This window comes from Leptodactylus fuscus, chromosome 1, assembly GCF_031893055.1.
Source record: "Leptodactylus fuscus isolate aLepFus1 chromosome 1, aLepFus1.hap2, whole genome shotgun sequence".
NCBI lineage: Eukaryota > Metazoa > Chordata > Amphibia > Anura > Leptodactylidae > Leptodactylus > Leptodactylus fuscus.
The window spans coordinates 340,141,143-340,156,111 of NC_134265.1; the positions used below are offsets into that span (position 1 = coordinate 340,141,143).

General features: G+C 43.8%; 1 protein-coding gene across 2 annotated transcripts in view; it reads left to right on the forward strand.

Annotated features, from left to right (window-relative positions):
- The first annotated feature begins 1,425 nt into the window (after positions 1-1,425).
- GRXCR1 (glutaredoxin and cysteine rich domain containing 1) overlaps positions 1,426-14,969 on the forward strand; it is a 47,453-nt gene continuing 33,909 nt past the window's right edge. Inside the window, exon 1 of one of the 2 annotated variants that reach the window (XM_075266468.1) lies at positions 1,426-1,824. In XM_075266468.1, coding sequence (XP_075122569.1) covers positions 1,426-1,824 — 399 coding nt within the window. Of the gene's footprint in view, positions 1,825-4,933; positions 5,060-14,969 lie in introns of those variants that run through there. The other variant, XR_012715261.1, reaches the window with a different exon arrangement.

A 14,969-nucleotide genomic window follows, 5' to 3' on the forward strand; every position in this document is an offset into this window, starting at 1 on the left:
CACCATCATCCAGTCTGTCTGGGATTACACGAAGAGACAGAAGAGACAAGAGACAAGTCTACATCTACAGAAGATCTGTGCTGAGTTCTCCAAGATGGCGGGAACAATCTTCCTGCAGGATTCCTTCTGCAAGCGTATACACAAGAATTGATGGAAGGTCACACCAATTACTAATGGGATTTATATTTTGTTAATAAACTATTAACTCTTCTATTTCTTAAAGCATTCTTATTTTGAGAACTAGAGATGAGCGAGTAGTACTCAATCGAGTAGGTATTCGATCGAATACTACGGTATTCGAAATACTCGTACTCGATCGAGTACCACTCGCTGTTCGAATGGAAAAGTTCGATGCAGAACCAGCATTGATTGGCCGAATGCTATACAGTCGGCCAATCAACGCTGGTTCTTCTCCTACCTTTAGAAGTCTTCTCCTTGCAGGGTCCCCGCGGCGTCTTCCGGCTCTGAATTCACTCTGCCAGACATCAGGCCTGGGCAGAGCCGACTGCGCATGTCCGCTTGTAGTGCAGGCATGCGCAGTCGGCTCTGCCCAGGCCCGATGCCTGGCAGAGTGAATTCAGAGCCGGAAGATGCCGCGGGGACGCTGCACGGAGAAGACTGCTCGGAGGATCCAGCCCGACCCTCACTCGTGGACTTGGTAAGTATAATTTGATTGAACGTTGCCTACACCTGAAACGAGCATTTTCCCCCCATAGACTATAATAGGGTTCGATATTCGATTCGAGTAGTCAAATATTGAGGGGCTACTCGATACGAATATCGAACCTCGAACATTTTACTGTTCGCTCATCTCTATTGAGAACAGCACATTACTGTAGTTCCAGTAAATGATGACATGTTGGCTGTCGGAGGCTTCCAGTAGAGAGACAAAAGTAATACACGTCTTCTGCTATTTGTACCCAATGTCTGTATAACTAGAATTTTTGTCACTTTTTGCCAATTCTCAGTTTCTGTCTTGTCACAGCTGACTCCTTACTCAGCTACTTTGTATTCTCAAGATAATGAAGTGACTTGACAAATTTCTCCTCGGTTCCTTGGCCAAGCACATATTGTTCAAAATGTCTATTGCTCCTTTCTATCATTCCAGGTAAGTCATTTCTTACTTCTCTTTCTTTAACATTGCTTCTCCTTGCCGGTTCTGCTGTGAAAGTACACTACAGGTCTTCCATAATTTATCAGGCGTATTCATTTCCAGGTTTTAGCTTAAGGGTAACCATAGCACACAGGGATTCATTATTAATCGCAGTTTCAGAGTAAGCTACACCTTTCCATACCAGACGCTATTTCCTTATGGGTGCTGTTGGCATTACCAGGAGTATTCCTATTGTTGTGAGAGTGACGGCTCGGCAAGTGAGGTGACGCTCTGAGGCCTGGACGATGTAAGCGACTTTGTTTATTGTATCCATGGATGGGGATATATTAAACATGGAGGTGAAGTCGGAAGGAGACAGGCAACAAAGGAAAGTCAGGTTCAGGATAGCGTCATCTTATAGTGGACGAGTGCTGAAAGAAGTCTACACTGATGGAGACTCGGTGGATTCTGAATGTGCCAGCAGCTCGGAGACTGACCAGAACAGCTTACCGAGTGAGACAGACGGTCAGCACAATGGCTTCTTAGGGTCGGAGTACGATGAAAGTGAAAACGAACCAGACGACTTGCTTGTTTTAGCAAGAGCCACTAAGGATAGAGGATTTGGAACCAAGCGGGTGAATATTCTCAGTAAGAACGGTACAGTGCGAGGGGTCAAGCACAAAGTCAGTGCAGGCCAAGCGTTGTTTGACAATTTGGCCAAGGTTTTCCAGGTAAGAACGGACTAAAAACGCATTCATTAATGGTACGGATCAATTAAGACGCTGTTCACGTCTGCATTGTGGCTTCTGTATACAATGAAAACCCAGAATTGTGAAGAATTTGGCATTTGATAGACACTTATAATGCTTTACATCAGTAAAATACAGTCGACTACTTGGGCTCATGGGTAAAAAGGACCTAATTCAGTCTTCGAAAATGTGCCTGTGTGTGTGCCATGTATACCTGTCCAGAGATACATGTATAATGTGATCTATACGTACATAGAGTGCAATGCTTCATCCCTTTATAGTATTATCCAGCCATACGGTATGGCAGCATGTTCGTAGATAATACTTTATACATTATTTGATGGAGGAGACACTTTTATGTCACGCCATTATATCCAGATGAAATTTTAGATACTTGACCTCTTTGTCTTCACTAGTATACCCATAGCAGCAGCAGTCCATGAAATACAAAGCTCCTTTATTGTTAACCAACCTCCTTTAAGTGGACTTAAGTCGACTGAGCTCGACCTCTCCAGAGGTTTCATGTGTCAAGTTCAATACAGGATAAATGAACAGGCCTTCCCATTTCCCAAATACAGTTCCCTAAGTGTCCAATAAATCCATAGGCATGCTAAATAAACCTGTATTTTACATTTGTTATATTACGTGATATTTTTGATACAAGTCCTAGTCCTGATCGGTAGTAAATGTGTCCTTAATATTGACCTAGAACCGCTTTGATGTAGTCTGTGACCTGTAGGGAGACCGTGGAGCTGTATCGGCAGTAAATGAGAATTATAATACATAATTTATATAGGTATATACTGTACCTGCAACGACAGCCTGAAGCCTAAGGTGATGGCAAATTATCAGGTTGGCTATAACGTATGTTACCCTGTCATTGTAAATATTCATGAATGTAAACTCTAGATTTCAATTTAGTAAATGTCATATACTTAGATTGCTCCACGTGTAGTAACCAATATCGAGCCGTGTAACCGATCTCACCTGAGCATGCCAGCTATCTCCATCTACTGTAGTAATGAAGTGCTCGGTAAGAAGCTTGAGATGTATTAGTCTGCTATGGTCTGATTCTTCTGGATTGCTTAAGAATGTTGGAGCAAGGAGATGAAATTCATTCACACATTATAGCTGGTTAATGTATGTGCCCCATAGTGTACAGTGACATACAGTGCCTCTGGTAATACCACCATACATACACTATATGGACTGGGGCACCTACACATAACATCTATAGGAGCTTTTATGGCGTCTTGTGCTAAATTCTTAGATATCAATAAGGAGTTGGCCTTCCTTTGCAGCTACTTTACAAGACGTTGGAGAGTGTTTGTGGGAATATTCATGTAGAAGAGCTTTTGCCGGTAAGACATTGATGTTGGATGTGAGGGCCTGTCTAGTTTATCGTAAAGGTGTTGGATGGGGTTCTGGTTAGGGCTTTGTACAGGCCAGTCAAATTCTTCTACCCAAACCCCCCGATTCTATGTCTTGATTTGTGCAGTGGGGCACAGACATACTGGAACACAAAAGGATCTTTCCCAAATAGTTCCCACAAAGTTGGAAGCATAGAGTTGTCCAAAATGTCTCAGCATTCTGACTTGTTATTGGAATTAAGGGGCCTAGGCCGACCCCTGAAAAATGACCCCATAGCATTATCCCTCCTTCATCAAACTTTACACTTGGCCCAATGTAGTCTCGTAGGTAACGTTCTCCTGCCATTGTCTAAAGCCAGATCGGTCCATCAGATTGCCACCAGAATACATTTTTACTACTCCAGAGTCCATTGAATGCATTGTGATTTACACCGCTCCATCAATGTATGGCTTGCCTGTAGTTGCTTGGCATTGGAAATCAGTACCACGATCCTCTTGGCACACAGTTTTTGTGCCGAAATTAATGCCACAGGAAGTTTGGTCAGCTGCAGTTCTTGAGACAACCAAGTGTTGGCAACTCAGTCCTATCCTCTCTGTAAGTTTACATGATACATACAAAAGATATGCCCTCCCTACAAGGGAACAAACTATTCCCATAAATGGGTGCCAAAAAGTATTTCGGGAGTCCCATCACAAATTGTAGTCTAATACTTCAGCACACCAAAACTCAATGTATGAAAAACTTTATTCCTTAATCTATATGAAGATTATGAAATAAAATTTTTCACGCCTTGGATTTTGGAGTGCTGAAGTATTATATTACAATCTGTTAGTTTACATGGGCCGCCACTAAGGGGTGAACCTGCCTTTTTCACCACCCGAGGCGAACGACAGAAAGCCGCCCTTCCCCCCGGGAGGAGGGGGCGGGGCGGAGCGAAGGGGGCGTGGCGGAGCAGCGTTAGCAGGCAGTGAGCAGTCAGGGAGAGGACCTGCTCTCTGCCTGAGCGTGAGGGGAGGCCGCCGGAGCAGCGCTGCTCCAGCGGCCTCCCCAATCCATCGCTCAGTGACGCTAAGCCAGTCCAGGACAGCTTGTCCTGGACTGGCTTAGGTAAGCAAAAATGCCGCCCTCCCCGGGACCCTGGCATAGCGCCGCCTGAAGCGGTCGCTTCAGGTCGCCTCATGGGAGGTGCGGCACTGCCGCCACTTCATGGTTGAGTTGCTGTAGTTCCTACATGCTTCCATGTTTCAATAATACCAATCTCAGTGTATGGCGGAACAATGGAGGAAATTTCACAAACTCGTTTTACTCACTACTATAGTTTTTCCATGACTGGTGTATGAGAATCACTATTTTTGTAAAATTAGGGAAGACTGAAAGAAATCCAAGTGTAGCTCTAATTCCATAAGTATAATACAATGTAAGAGTATTACATTCATTACAGTGGTTAGGGCCATAGCAATATATTGTATGTACATACTAATTTAGTGGCATCAAATTTGGGAAAGTAATAACCTTGCTATTCTATAAGTCGGACATACTGAGCATTAATCACAATAGACTGACATTCCATAATGTAACCCGTTGCCTTGTGGATATACAGTATATAGACTGGATGATCTCGGCTTACTACTTCGTGTGTGTCCGCAGCCTTCCTTATGGATACACAGCTCACAGTAAAATGTGATATCTTTAATACCAAGAATGTCTCCAGAGACAAAGACAAGTCACAGCCACTTTTACTGCTGAGTACTTGAGATCAAACAGTGAAGTGTATTGGATTACAGCCCTAAGGCCATGACCAATATGATCTGACAAGAGCCTTAGATAAGAAGCTAAAAGTCTACAGGTAATGCTGCTTTTCAGTAAATGTACAGTAACTAGAGGATATGTTATAGGAACATCCTGATCTGCAAACAGATAATAGGAAACGTTACATTATATTATATGTAAGGGACAGAATTATAATAATGGTTGTGACCTAAGATGCCTTCTGCCTTACAGGATAGCTAAGTGTAAGCAAGTAGACTTCCTTTACGTACACATAGGGAGGGGGGATTTGGCAAGCCTTGATCTCCTGAATTCTGATGTCAAAATGATGCAACAATAGAAGTATGCAGAATTTTCGACAAAAGAATTGTAACGTTTACATGTCTACAGCATTCATTCCAGTTTTGGAACATGGGTAGGAGAGACCTAATGTATATAGTTACATAGTAGATGAGGTTGGATAAAGACTTCAGTCCATCAAGTCCAACCTATAATGCATCCTAAAATTTTATCTGCCTTGGCAGCAGCTGCCTGGCACTAATGACAGATTTATCTAGGCTAGGTGCACATCTGCACCTGGGTTTCCATTCGGTTGTCTGCTTGGCGACATCATCCCCCCCAGAACGGAAACCTAATCAGCATGAAAAAGTGGTTACCTTAGAAAACCTGCAGACCCCATAGATTATAATGGGATCCACGTGGTTTCTGACCAATAAGGACGAAAAATATGGAGAGAAAAGTGCTGTTGGCAGCGCTTTTCTAACTGCATTTTTCATGCAGAGAGGGAAATGGAATCCCCGTATGAAGACCAGGTGCAGATGTGAACATGAAAGTAGATCACAAGGTACTTTTCTGTCCACATGTTCCATACAGACACTGCACAGAGAGCACACGGACCCCATTATAGTCTATGGGGTCTGTGTGCTACACATCACTTGCACCCCATGCGGAATCCCCTGAATGGATTACCAACAGAGATGTGAATGAGACCTGAAATGTTTTTAGTCTTTCACCCCCACTTACACCACTCTGTAAAATGAGCAAGGTTTGGATGGGGCCAGGTGAGGAGGATTACTTAAGGGTTGAGTCCACCTCAAAATCATTCTCCACAAAAAGCCTCACCATAGAGTTCTATGTATTCCACTAGTGGAAAAAAGCGACATGACCTTGCTTCAGGCAGATTCCGCCTGAAAAAAACAACGGGAGTCAATGGGAGGCGGAAAAACTGCTAGTGGTTTTTGACGCTGCTTTTGAAAAAAATGCTTCAAAAAACGCTAGCGGTTTTTTCAAGGTCCATACATTGTGCTGGAGGAAAAAGTAATTTCCTAATTACTGAAGTGGATTTTCTCCAAATTTCTTCCCAAAAAACTCCAAACACCAAACTGTGTGCATTGACCCTTAGGTTGGGTTCAGATGGGGTTTTTTGGTCCGGAATTTGACGCAGAGGCCGCTTCAGATTCCAGACCAAAAACAGCTAGTGCAATGGCATCCAGTTGCGGCATTCCGCTCCATATTAGACACAATGGAATGGAATGGAATGGGAGGTGCCGCGAGGCGGATGTCGCGAGGTGAATCTGCCTGAAGAAAGTGCATGTCGCTTCTTTTTTCCGCGAGCGAGAACAAACCGCTCGCAGCAAAAGGAAATGACCGGTTCCCATTGATTTGAATGGGAGGCGGTTTTTTGAGCAGGATTTTGATGTGGATTCCGCGTCAAAATCCTGACCAAAAAACCCCATCTGAACTCAGCCTTACTTACTTAAGTCAAAAAAACACCAGACATTTCCTCCACCTTTTAGTAGGAGTAGATTTTAGTTGGTGTACAGACTTCCTATGATCTTAAAAATTGTGGCGCATTTAATGCCAGTGGACAACAGATTACAACTGATGTATAGGGTTGAGCAATGGGATCGAAAAAGATTTGATCCCGATCGGCGATCAAGTAAATTTCACGATCGCGATCGGGTTCCGATCCCGCCTAAAAAAGATCGGGAACGGAATTCCATTTGGGCGGGTACTTGAAGGGGAGACGTTAGTGATGCACTCACGTCTCCCCGCCCTGTACCCACCCACACTCTCCTAAGCCACAACAAGCCCCGCCTACTCCCAGCATCCCTAACACTAGCCTGGGAGGAGGGGGCGCGAATGGCGCTCTGCAGGCATGTGAAGTAGAGAGAAGAGGAGTGACAACAACCGGCAGTGGCAGCGGATCTGTGAAGGTAAGTGGACAGCAGGGGGAACTAAGTAGATGGGGGATTTTTTAATCACTACACAACGTGGAGTCCAAAAATCGAAGCATTACATTTTTGGACTTCATGCTGTGTAGTGAATAGGATAGTTTTTAAAATCCGATCTTCGATTATTAAAAAATCCCATTGACTTGCATTAGGATGGGAAATGGGATCGGTTCAACCCTACTGATGTACTATATAACATATTGATCTGAATGAATATGTCCCCTTTGTGTGAATCACTCTAAGGGAGCATTCACACGATGTTAAGCGCCGCTCATTCTGAACATAAAATTCGTTCAGAATGAGCGCGTAACAAGTAGCTCCCATTGACTTGAATGGATGCCGGCATACGTGCGCTACCCATTGAAATCAATGGGAGGCTTTTTTCCCTATTGTTTTCAATGTGATACGTGCATATCACATTGAAAGCAATAGGGAAAAAAGCCTGGTACTTTTCCGTTATCAGGCCAGCATCGCAGTTCAGCATCAGCATCGGGACATGCTGAACTGCTGACTACTGGCCTGATGGTGGCTGGCACTGGAGCTGTGTATAAAGTAGCAGCGGATCACAGGACGGCAGAGCGGGGCGCCCACACCCTGCCCTCACTTGCGGTGCGGAGAGGATGGTGGAGCCTGGCCTGGTGTGAGCGGTGTGCCACCGTGACAGATGCTGTGTGCGTGTCACTGCAGCCGCAGCATCAGGGGGTGACGTCCGGCTTCACCGTGTCCTCCCGGCACTGGGACGTACAGCCCGGCCGCTGACAAGCTTGTGCTCACCGACAATCACCGCAATCCCTAAGTCAACCCACATCCCGACCCCGTCACCATCCTCTCCACACCGCGAATGAGGGCAGGGTCTGGGTGCCCCTCTCTGGCATCCTGTGATCCGCTGCTCCTTTATACACAGCTCCAGTGCCAGCCAGCATGTTCCGATGCTGATGCTGAACTGCGATGCTGGCCCGATAACGGAAAAGTATCAAAAAGGCCTCCCATTGATTTCAATGGGTAGCACACGTATGCCGGCACCCATAGAAATCAATGGGAGCTGCTTTTTACGCGCACATTCTGAACGAATTTTACGTTCAGAATGAGCGCAGCGTAACATCGTGTCAAGGCTCCCTAACGATGAAGCCCACATTTTGTATGTATGTAAGGTCAGGACCATAAAAAAACCCTGCCTTCTCTCTGGGATGTACAGCTGTTGTAAGAGCCAGCTCCCGTCTTCTGCAAGTTCTGATCTGCTGATCTATGCAAGGACACACAGATGTACAGGTATATCCCTACAGAAGTAGATGCCCACCACCTGCATACATATAGTCAATGGGCAGTCAACATTTATGCTAATGTAAATCTGTATATTAAATATATATTTCTAATCTGGCACCCTTAAGGTACGTTCACACAGAGTTTTTTGTAGGTGGATTTTGACACACAATTCGCCTCAAAATCCACCTGCAAAAATGCCTCCTATTTATTTCAATGGCCGTCACTCGCAGTTTTTTCCCCTTGCGATTTTTTTCAACTAGCGGAAAAAAAATGTGACATGCCCTATCTTCACAAGGATTCTGCGGCTCAAGACTCCCTCCTGCTAAGGGCAATTCGTCTGGGCCTAATAAGGAGCAGAATGCCACGACGGGATGCCAGTGCATTACATCGAGAAATACACATGGTGGAAAAGGTTTCCATGTGAACATACTCTTATAGACAATCATAATACCTATAACCAGGGTAAAGCTGGCCATACACACATTATGTATGTAACGTATATGGGATCCTCCCAACTCTTCTCTGACAGCAGATGTCAGGGGGATGGGGCATTTGGATTTCACCAAGTAGGTGTAGAGATATTCTTTACAGCATATACATGGGCCATAGATATAATAGATTGGAGACGCTCATTGAGATCTAGGTGGGAAATTTCTAGACATGCTCTGTGAGAGTCATTGTGTAGGGAGGGGAGTAGATAAGCTATGACATTATCTCTTGTAAATGGTGGCTCTTATGTTATATATATATATATATATATATATATATATAGATGATACCTGTCATTGTGATGATAATGAGGTGACTGCTGCAAAGAAATCTACAGAATAGCAAGTATCAGACTAAAAATCTTTAGAATATGTTTCAAAATAAGCCATTTTCTGGTGATACATTCCCTTTAAGTCTCCTGTTTGATATTCCCCACTGTGGGACTATTAAAGGATTAACTTATTTTATCTAGACAACTTCTCTCACCATCTTTACTGCAGAGAAAGATCCATCTCATTACATTGCAGAGCAAATGTAAAAATAAAAAAGAAGAAACAATTTTTTTTATATATTTCTCTACATAAAAATGAATGTCTGTTGTCTGAGGTTTAATGTCTGTTGTCTGTTCTTTATGTACTGGATCAAGTTTGACACATAGATAAATCAGGCACTTCTGAAGATTTTAGACCTTTCTGCTCTCTAGGTCTCTCTATGGTTCCTGACATATTCGCCAAAGCAAATATAGCACCACTGTCTTCCACATCAAGGACCAGCTTCCATATCACATCACATGACCCATATTAGCCAATATAAGCTTGCAGGTCCTTCACTCTTAATAGCCTTAAAGGGATTCTACCATTAAAATCCTTTTTTTTTTTTGTAGATAAGACGTCGGAATAGCCTTTAGACGTCTCTTACCTTTAGATGTGATCTCCGCCGCGCCATTCCTTAGAAATACCATTTTTTACCGGTATGCAAGTTAGTTCTCTCGCAGCGATGGGGGTGGGCGCCAGCACTGGAAATGCGATGGGGGCGTCCTCACTGCTGTTCGAAAACAGGCTCCAGCGACGCCTCTATCTTCTGCTGGATCCTCCCCTTCTTTCTTCGTCTTTCTTCAGCGTCACCTCCAACGCCTGCACAGTTGGCTCTGCCAATGAGTCACTAGTAGAGCCGACTGTGCATGCGCGCAATTGCGGCATCGGAACTATGGCCGCGGGCATGCACAGTCGGCTCTACTAGCGTCTCACTGGCACAGCCAACTGCGCAGGTGTCGGAGGTGATGCCGAAGAAAGACGAAGAAAGAAGGGGAGGATCCAGCGTCATTGGAGCCGATTTTCGAGCAGCAGTGGGGCCCACCCCCATCACTGCGAGAGAACTAATTTACATACCGGTAAAAAACGGTATTTCTAAGGAACGGCGCGGCAGAGATCACATCTAAAGATAAGAGACAAATAGCCTTTCTAAAGGCTATTCCGACGTCTTATCTACAAAAAAAAGGTTTTAATGGTAAAATCCCTTTAACAACATACACCATTATTAGAGGACTGCAGACCTCACTCACTGTTCTTCTTTGTTATCAGTCTTAGTGATCAAAAAGTTGTAAGCTGGGCCCACTCTTTACTCAAGATCTCCCTCTCCACATAATGCTCACTTTACTGGGCCTTATGAAGTATATTGCCCCCTTTATTGGCCCCCACTGAGTATATTGCCCCCTTTTTTGATTCCCCGCACAGTATATTACCCTTGTTTTTCCTCCCACAATATATTGTTCCTATTTTCACCCCCACCAACAATATTGTCCTTTTCTTTCCAGCCCTAAGAGTACGTTAGATAATGATAACTTATTCATAGGTTAGACCATCAATATCTGATCAGTGGAGGGCTGCCACCCTGGTTCCACACTGATCAACTGATCAATGCCACCATTTGGGCATTAGGACAGCACCTAAGGGCTTGTGACTACATGGTGCCCATGTTTCAGGGTCACCTGAATAAAAATGTGTTTTCCTGTTGTAAATCTTATCTGTCCATACTCACATGAGCTCTTTGGAGCAACGAGGGTCTTGCCACTCACCACTTTAGAGCAATGGCCCAAAGAGCTCATTTGTATGTTGATAAAAATGGTGATATTTTGGTGGAGGAACGAACTCGCAAGTGGAAAACAGTGTTGGATTAAGCTGACCCTAACCTATCTCTATGTGGGGCTGAGTTGATTTGTTGGGTTTTGGTGACAGACTCCCTTTAAAGAATTCAAAGGGGAATATTTTTCACTGTATATTGAACAGCACTGACAGAAGAGCCATCTTGTGTGCCTATGCTAATGTAAATGATCTTATATACAGCACCATGAAATTGGTAGGTGCAAAAACACCAGCTGCACCATGGTAGAGTTGATGTATTGCGGGGGCTGAGAATCATACTCATACCCTCATTACTATTGTTTAACCTTGGGACATATAGTGCGGCACCCCCTGGAGGCCAAAGTGAAGGCAGGACTAGCCAGGACAACAGATTGGTCAGTAATAAATATTGGTGATTACCTCTTAGAATAATCCAATAGAAAACTGGTCACCTCTCTCCAGGGGTGTAACTTGAGGGGGTGCAGAGGGTGCAGTCGCACCGGGGCCAGGAACCTTAGGGGGCCCATAAGCACTGGTATCAGTACTGAGATTGCAGCTTCCATTTGGTTCATAAGACAAGGAGACCCACAGATTATCCGAACCACACTAAGGTGGATTAAACTCCTTAGCACCTATCAAGAATTCTCAGTAGGGATGAGGTAGGGGGCCCGGATAAAAGATTACACCCAGGCCCACAAGACTTTATTTCCACCACTGCCTCTCTCCTTCATTTAGGATAGTGATGCTGGCCAGGGTTAGTAAGGGGCATTTTGTAGTAGGTAGTTTGTAGACGTCGCGGGGCAGATTTATGAAGGCTTTCCTTTATTGCCCCTAGCAACTAATAACAATGCACAATTCAAGAGCAGAATACAAAGTTCAAGCTGTGCTCTAATAGGTTTCTACAGGCTAAAAAGACAGTCTTATAGATCTCAGACATTGCAACTGCCTAGTTTTTGTCTCCTTGTGAGTATATTTCTCCAATTTACCTGTTATAGGGGTTATCCAAGATTAGAAAATATGGTTGCCTTTTTTTGCAAATTTGACTGAGCTGAAGCATGGACAGATGATTTTAGGATGTCATGAGCAGAGGAAGTAGAGCTCTTTCCAAAAGTACCAGCCATGTTTTCTAATCCTGGAAAATCCTTTCACAGACCCTGGAGCAAAAGTTCAATTTAGGCCCCCGATGCAGCTTTTGCCATTGCACCCCATCCGTACATGACTTTGGATATGGGATGTCCCTCACTCCTACCTAAAACCACCCAAACTACGGTAAATAATGACTTTGGAATAAATACACAAAACACTTTATTTTGGTTGTCAAAATGGCCACAGCTTTATTAAACTCACAGAAGTAAAATAATGACAGAAGGAGTGAGGTGAAGTGCTAGACCATTGGGATTCACGAATACTGTGAGCTCCCCAGCTGTCTGACATACAGCACCCAGCCAGACAGCAATAAATAAAGGGGGGCAGCACGCTCCGGCTTGCAATTCTAGCAGAGCCAGTACACTTTAAGGGCACCAACGACCCTGTGCTTAACCACTGTGCCCGCCCCTGGATGACGTTACTATTACGACATCCTTCAGGCTGGCCATTTCTAAAGCTCAGCCTGTTCACCACCATGAGGTTTAACCTCCTCTATTAGTTATAATAAGTCCACAATAACTTGCCTGCAACTTCCACCTGACTCCTCAACCGCAAAAGTAAGGCTGTGACAGTTTATCAATGGACCATGTGACACGTAATACTTTATTACACACGACTGACTAAATAATGGCAAACCCGCGACTCACAAAGAGTCATCCTACAGCACTCAGGAGAGGAAAAAAACCCTGTGGAGGAAACCTCTAGGGAACCATGGCTGGAGGACTGCCCTTCCCTTGGGCTTAGAAGGATAATGCCCAACAATAACTCATCAGTCATCTCATAATTGAATATATAGAGCCAAATACACAATTACAGTAACAAAGCAATGATACAATAATACATTAGATAGGAAAATGTGAAAAAAATAATAATAAAAAACAAGTATAACATAGTGATGCAAAGAGGGCGGGAGGGCGGGAAATGCTTCATCCAGGTCTTGTGATGAGAAAGAGGATGAAGATGGAGGAGACAGGAAGTGACATCTATTCCTAACTCCTCCCTCCCTACAGTAACACACTAAGCACCATACACTAAAGCAGAACATACACAGATATATACTCCTACTACAGATATATACTCCTACACAGAACATACAGATATACACTCCTACAGCAGAACATACACAGATATATACTCCTAAAGCAGAACATACAGATATATACCCCTAAAGCTGAATATACACAGATGTATATTCCTAAAGCAGAACATACACAGATATATACTCCTAAAGCTGTATATACACTAAAGCTGAATATACACCGATATATTCTTAAAGCTGACCCAGTCTGTATAAATCTACTCAACTACTGCACAAAGAAGAAACTGCAGGAGTTATTGGTTCCCCCATCCCAAAGTCATGTCCCCCTTTGCTGATGGCTCCGGGGGTGTCTTATTAGCCACATTTACATTCTCTTTTTCTTCTTGATCTAACCCAGACCACCATGAAGACTTCTTTACAACATGTCTGTGCACAAAAGCTTCTTGTCATTCCCATCCCTGTCAGTGCCACCAACACAGAACCTCACCCCAGAGCACCAGGGGCAGGGCAAATACATTTATAATGTAGAGACTGACAACCATCAAAAGAAATCAGAAAGGTCCTCATTGAAGTCTAGTAAGTGATCTGTGGCCCCCTGGCTTATGGGCCTGGTCACCGCTGTGACCACTACATTCCCTATAAATACACAAGTGTCAAGTACTCCTTATAAACGCCATATAAAATTTATCATGACTATTGTGGTTGACAAGGTGCTCATTGCCTTGTAATATGCAGGTAATGAACACAGAAATGAAAACCCAAGTTTCAGATTTCTTTAACTTTATAACTTTTTGCAAACAAAAAGGAATCGGTGGTGCAGGGACCTGTGATAGTCCTACTTTAGATGCCTGGCCAATGCAACAGTGTTTGTTGAGGTTTGTTGGACTGCTCCACCATTGCAGACTTTGTTATCCGGTCTCCCAGTACTGAGACACTGTTGTATACTCTTCCAGTATGGAATTGTCCTTTGCGCTTTGTCGGGCACATATGTTTTGCTTTTATGATCTACCAAGAGCACTTTGCTCTCTGCACAACCTAGTGAGTGCCAAAACCTGGTTCTTCAACCTCCCACGGCTCCGTATCTCTTTGTCTCTGGTGCTTGGCGGGCGGGCCATGTCAGACCATCACCCTCTAGTGTGTTGGGTGTTCACTTTCCATATCACAGCCTAGATCAGTGGCCTAGATCGCTCTTCGTTCATCACTGGAGACTGGTTTTACAGAAACAGAACAGAAGTACTGCAGATATTTGCATTCATCTACACTTGTGTAGATGGACTGAAGGTCCAAGAAGTCAAGTGACATGTCTTGGAGAAAAGTATTGATACCCAAAATGTCACAATATGCCATTATGTCTTGAGGGAGAACACTAATAAAATCCTCATAGTCTGTTGTGAGCTGTCTATTGTGTCTGATCATTACAGTATTGGATTAGTCTAATGATGCGATCCCCGCTGTCTTATTTCCATAGTCATTAACACAACCGTTCAAGTCTGTTCATTGTCATTACTTGTATAATAGCTCTTGAAAATATTTCAAACCCAATTTCCATTTTATCTTTTTATTTACTTGGAGTAGCATGACGATGTATTTGTGGAAAGGAATAGAGGCGTCGGATATATCGGATATAGAGAAGTATAGGGAGTCATAGATTCAATTACTACAACACTTCTGTTTGTGTTGCCTGCTGCTGAAAAGAGA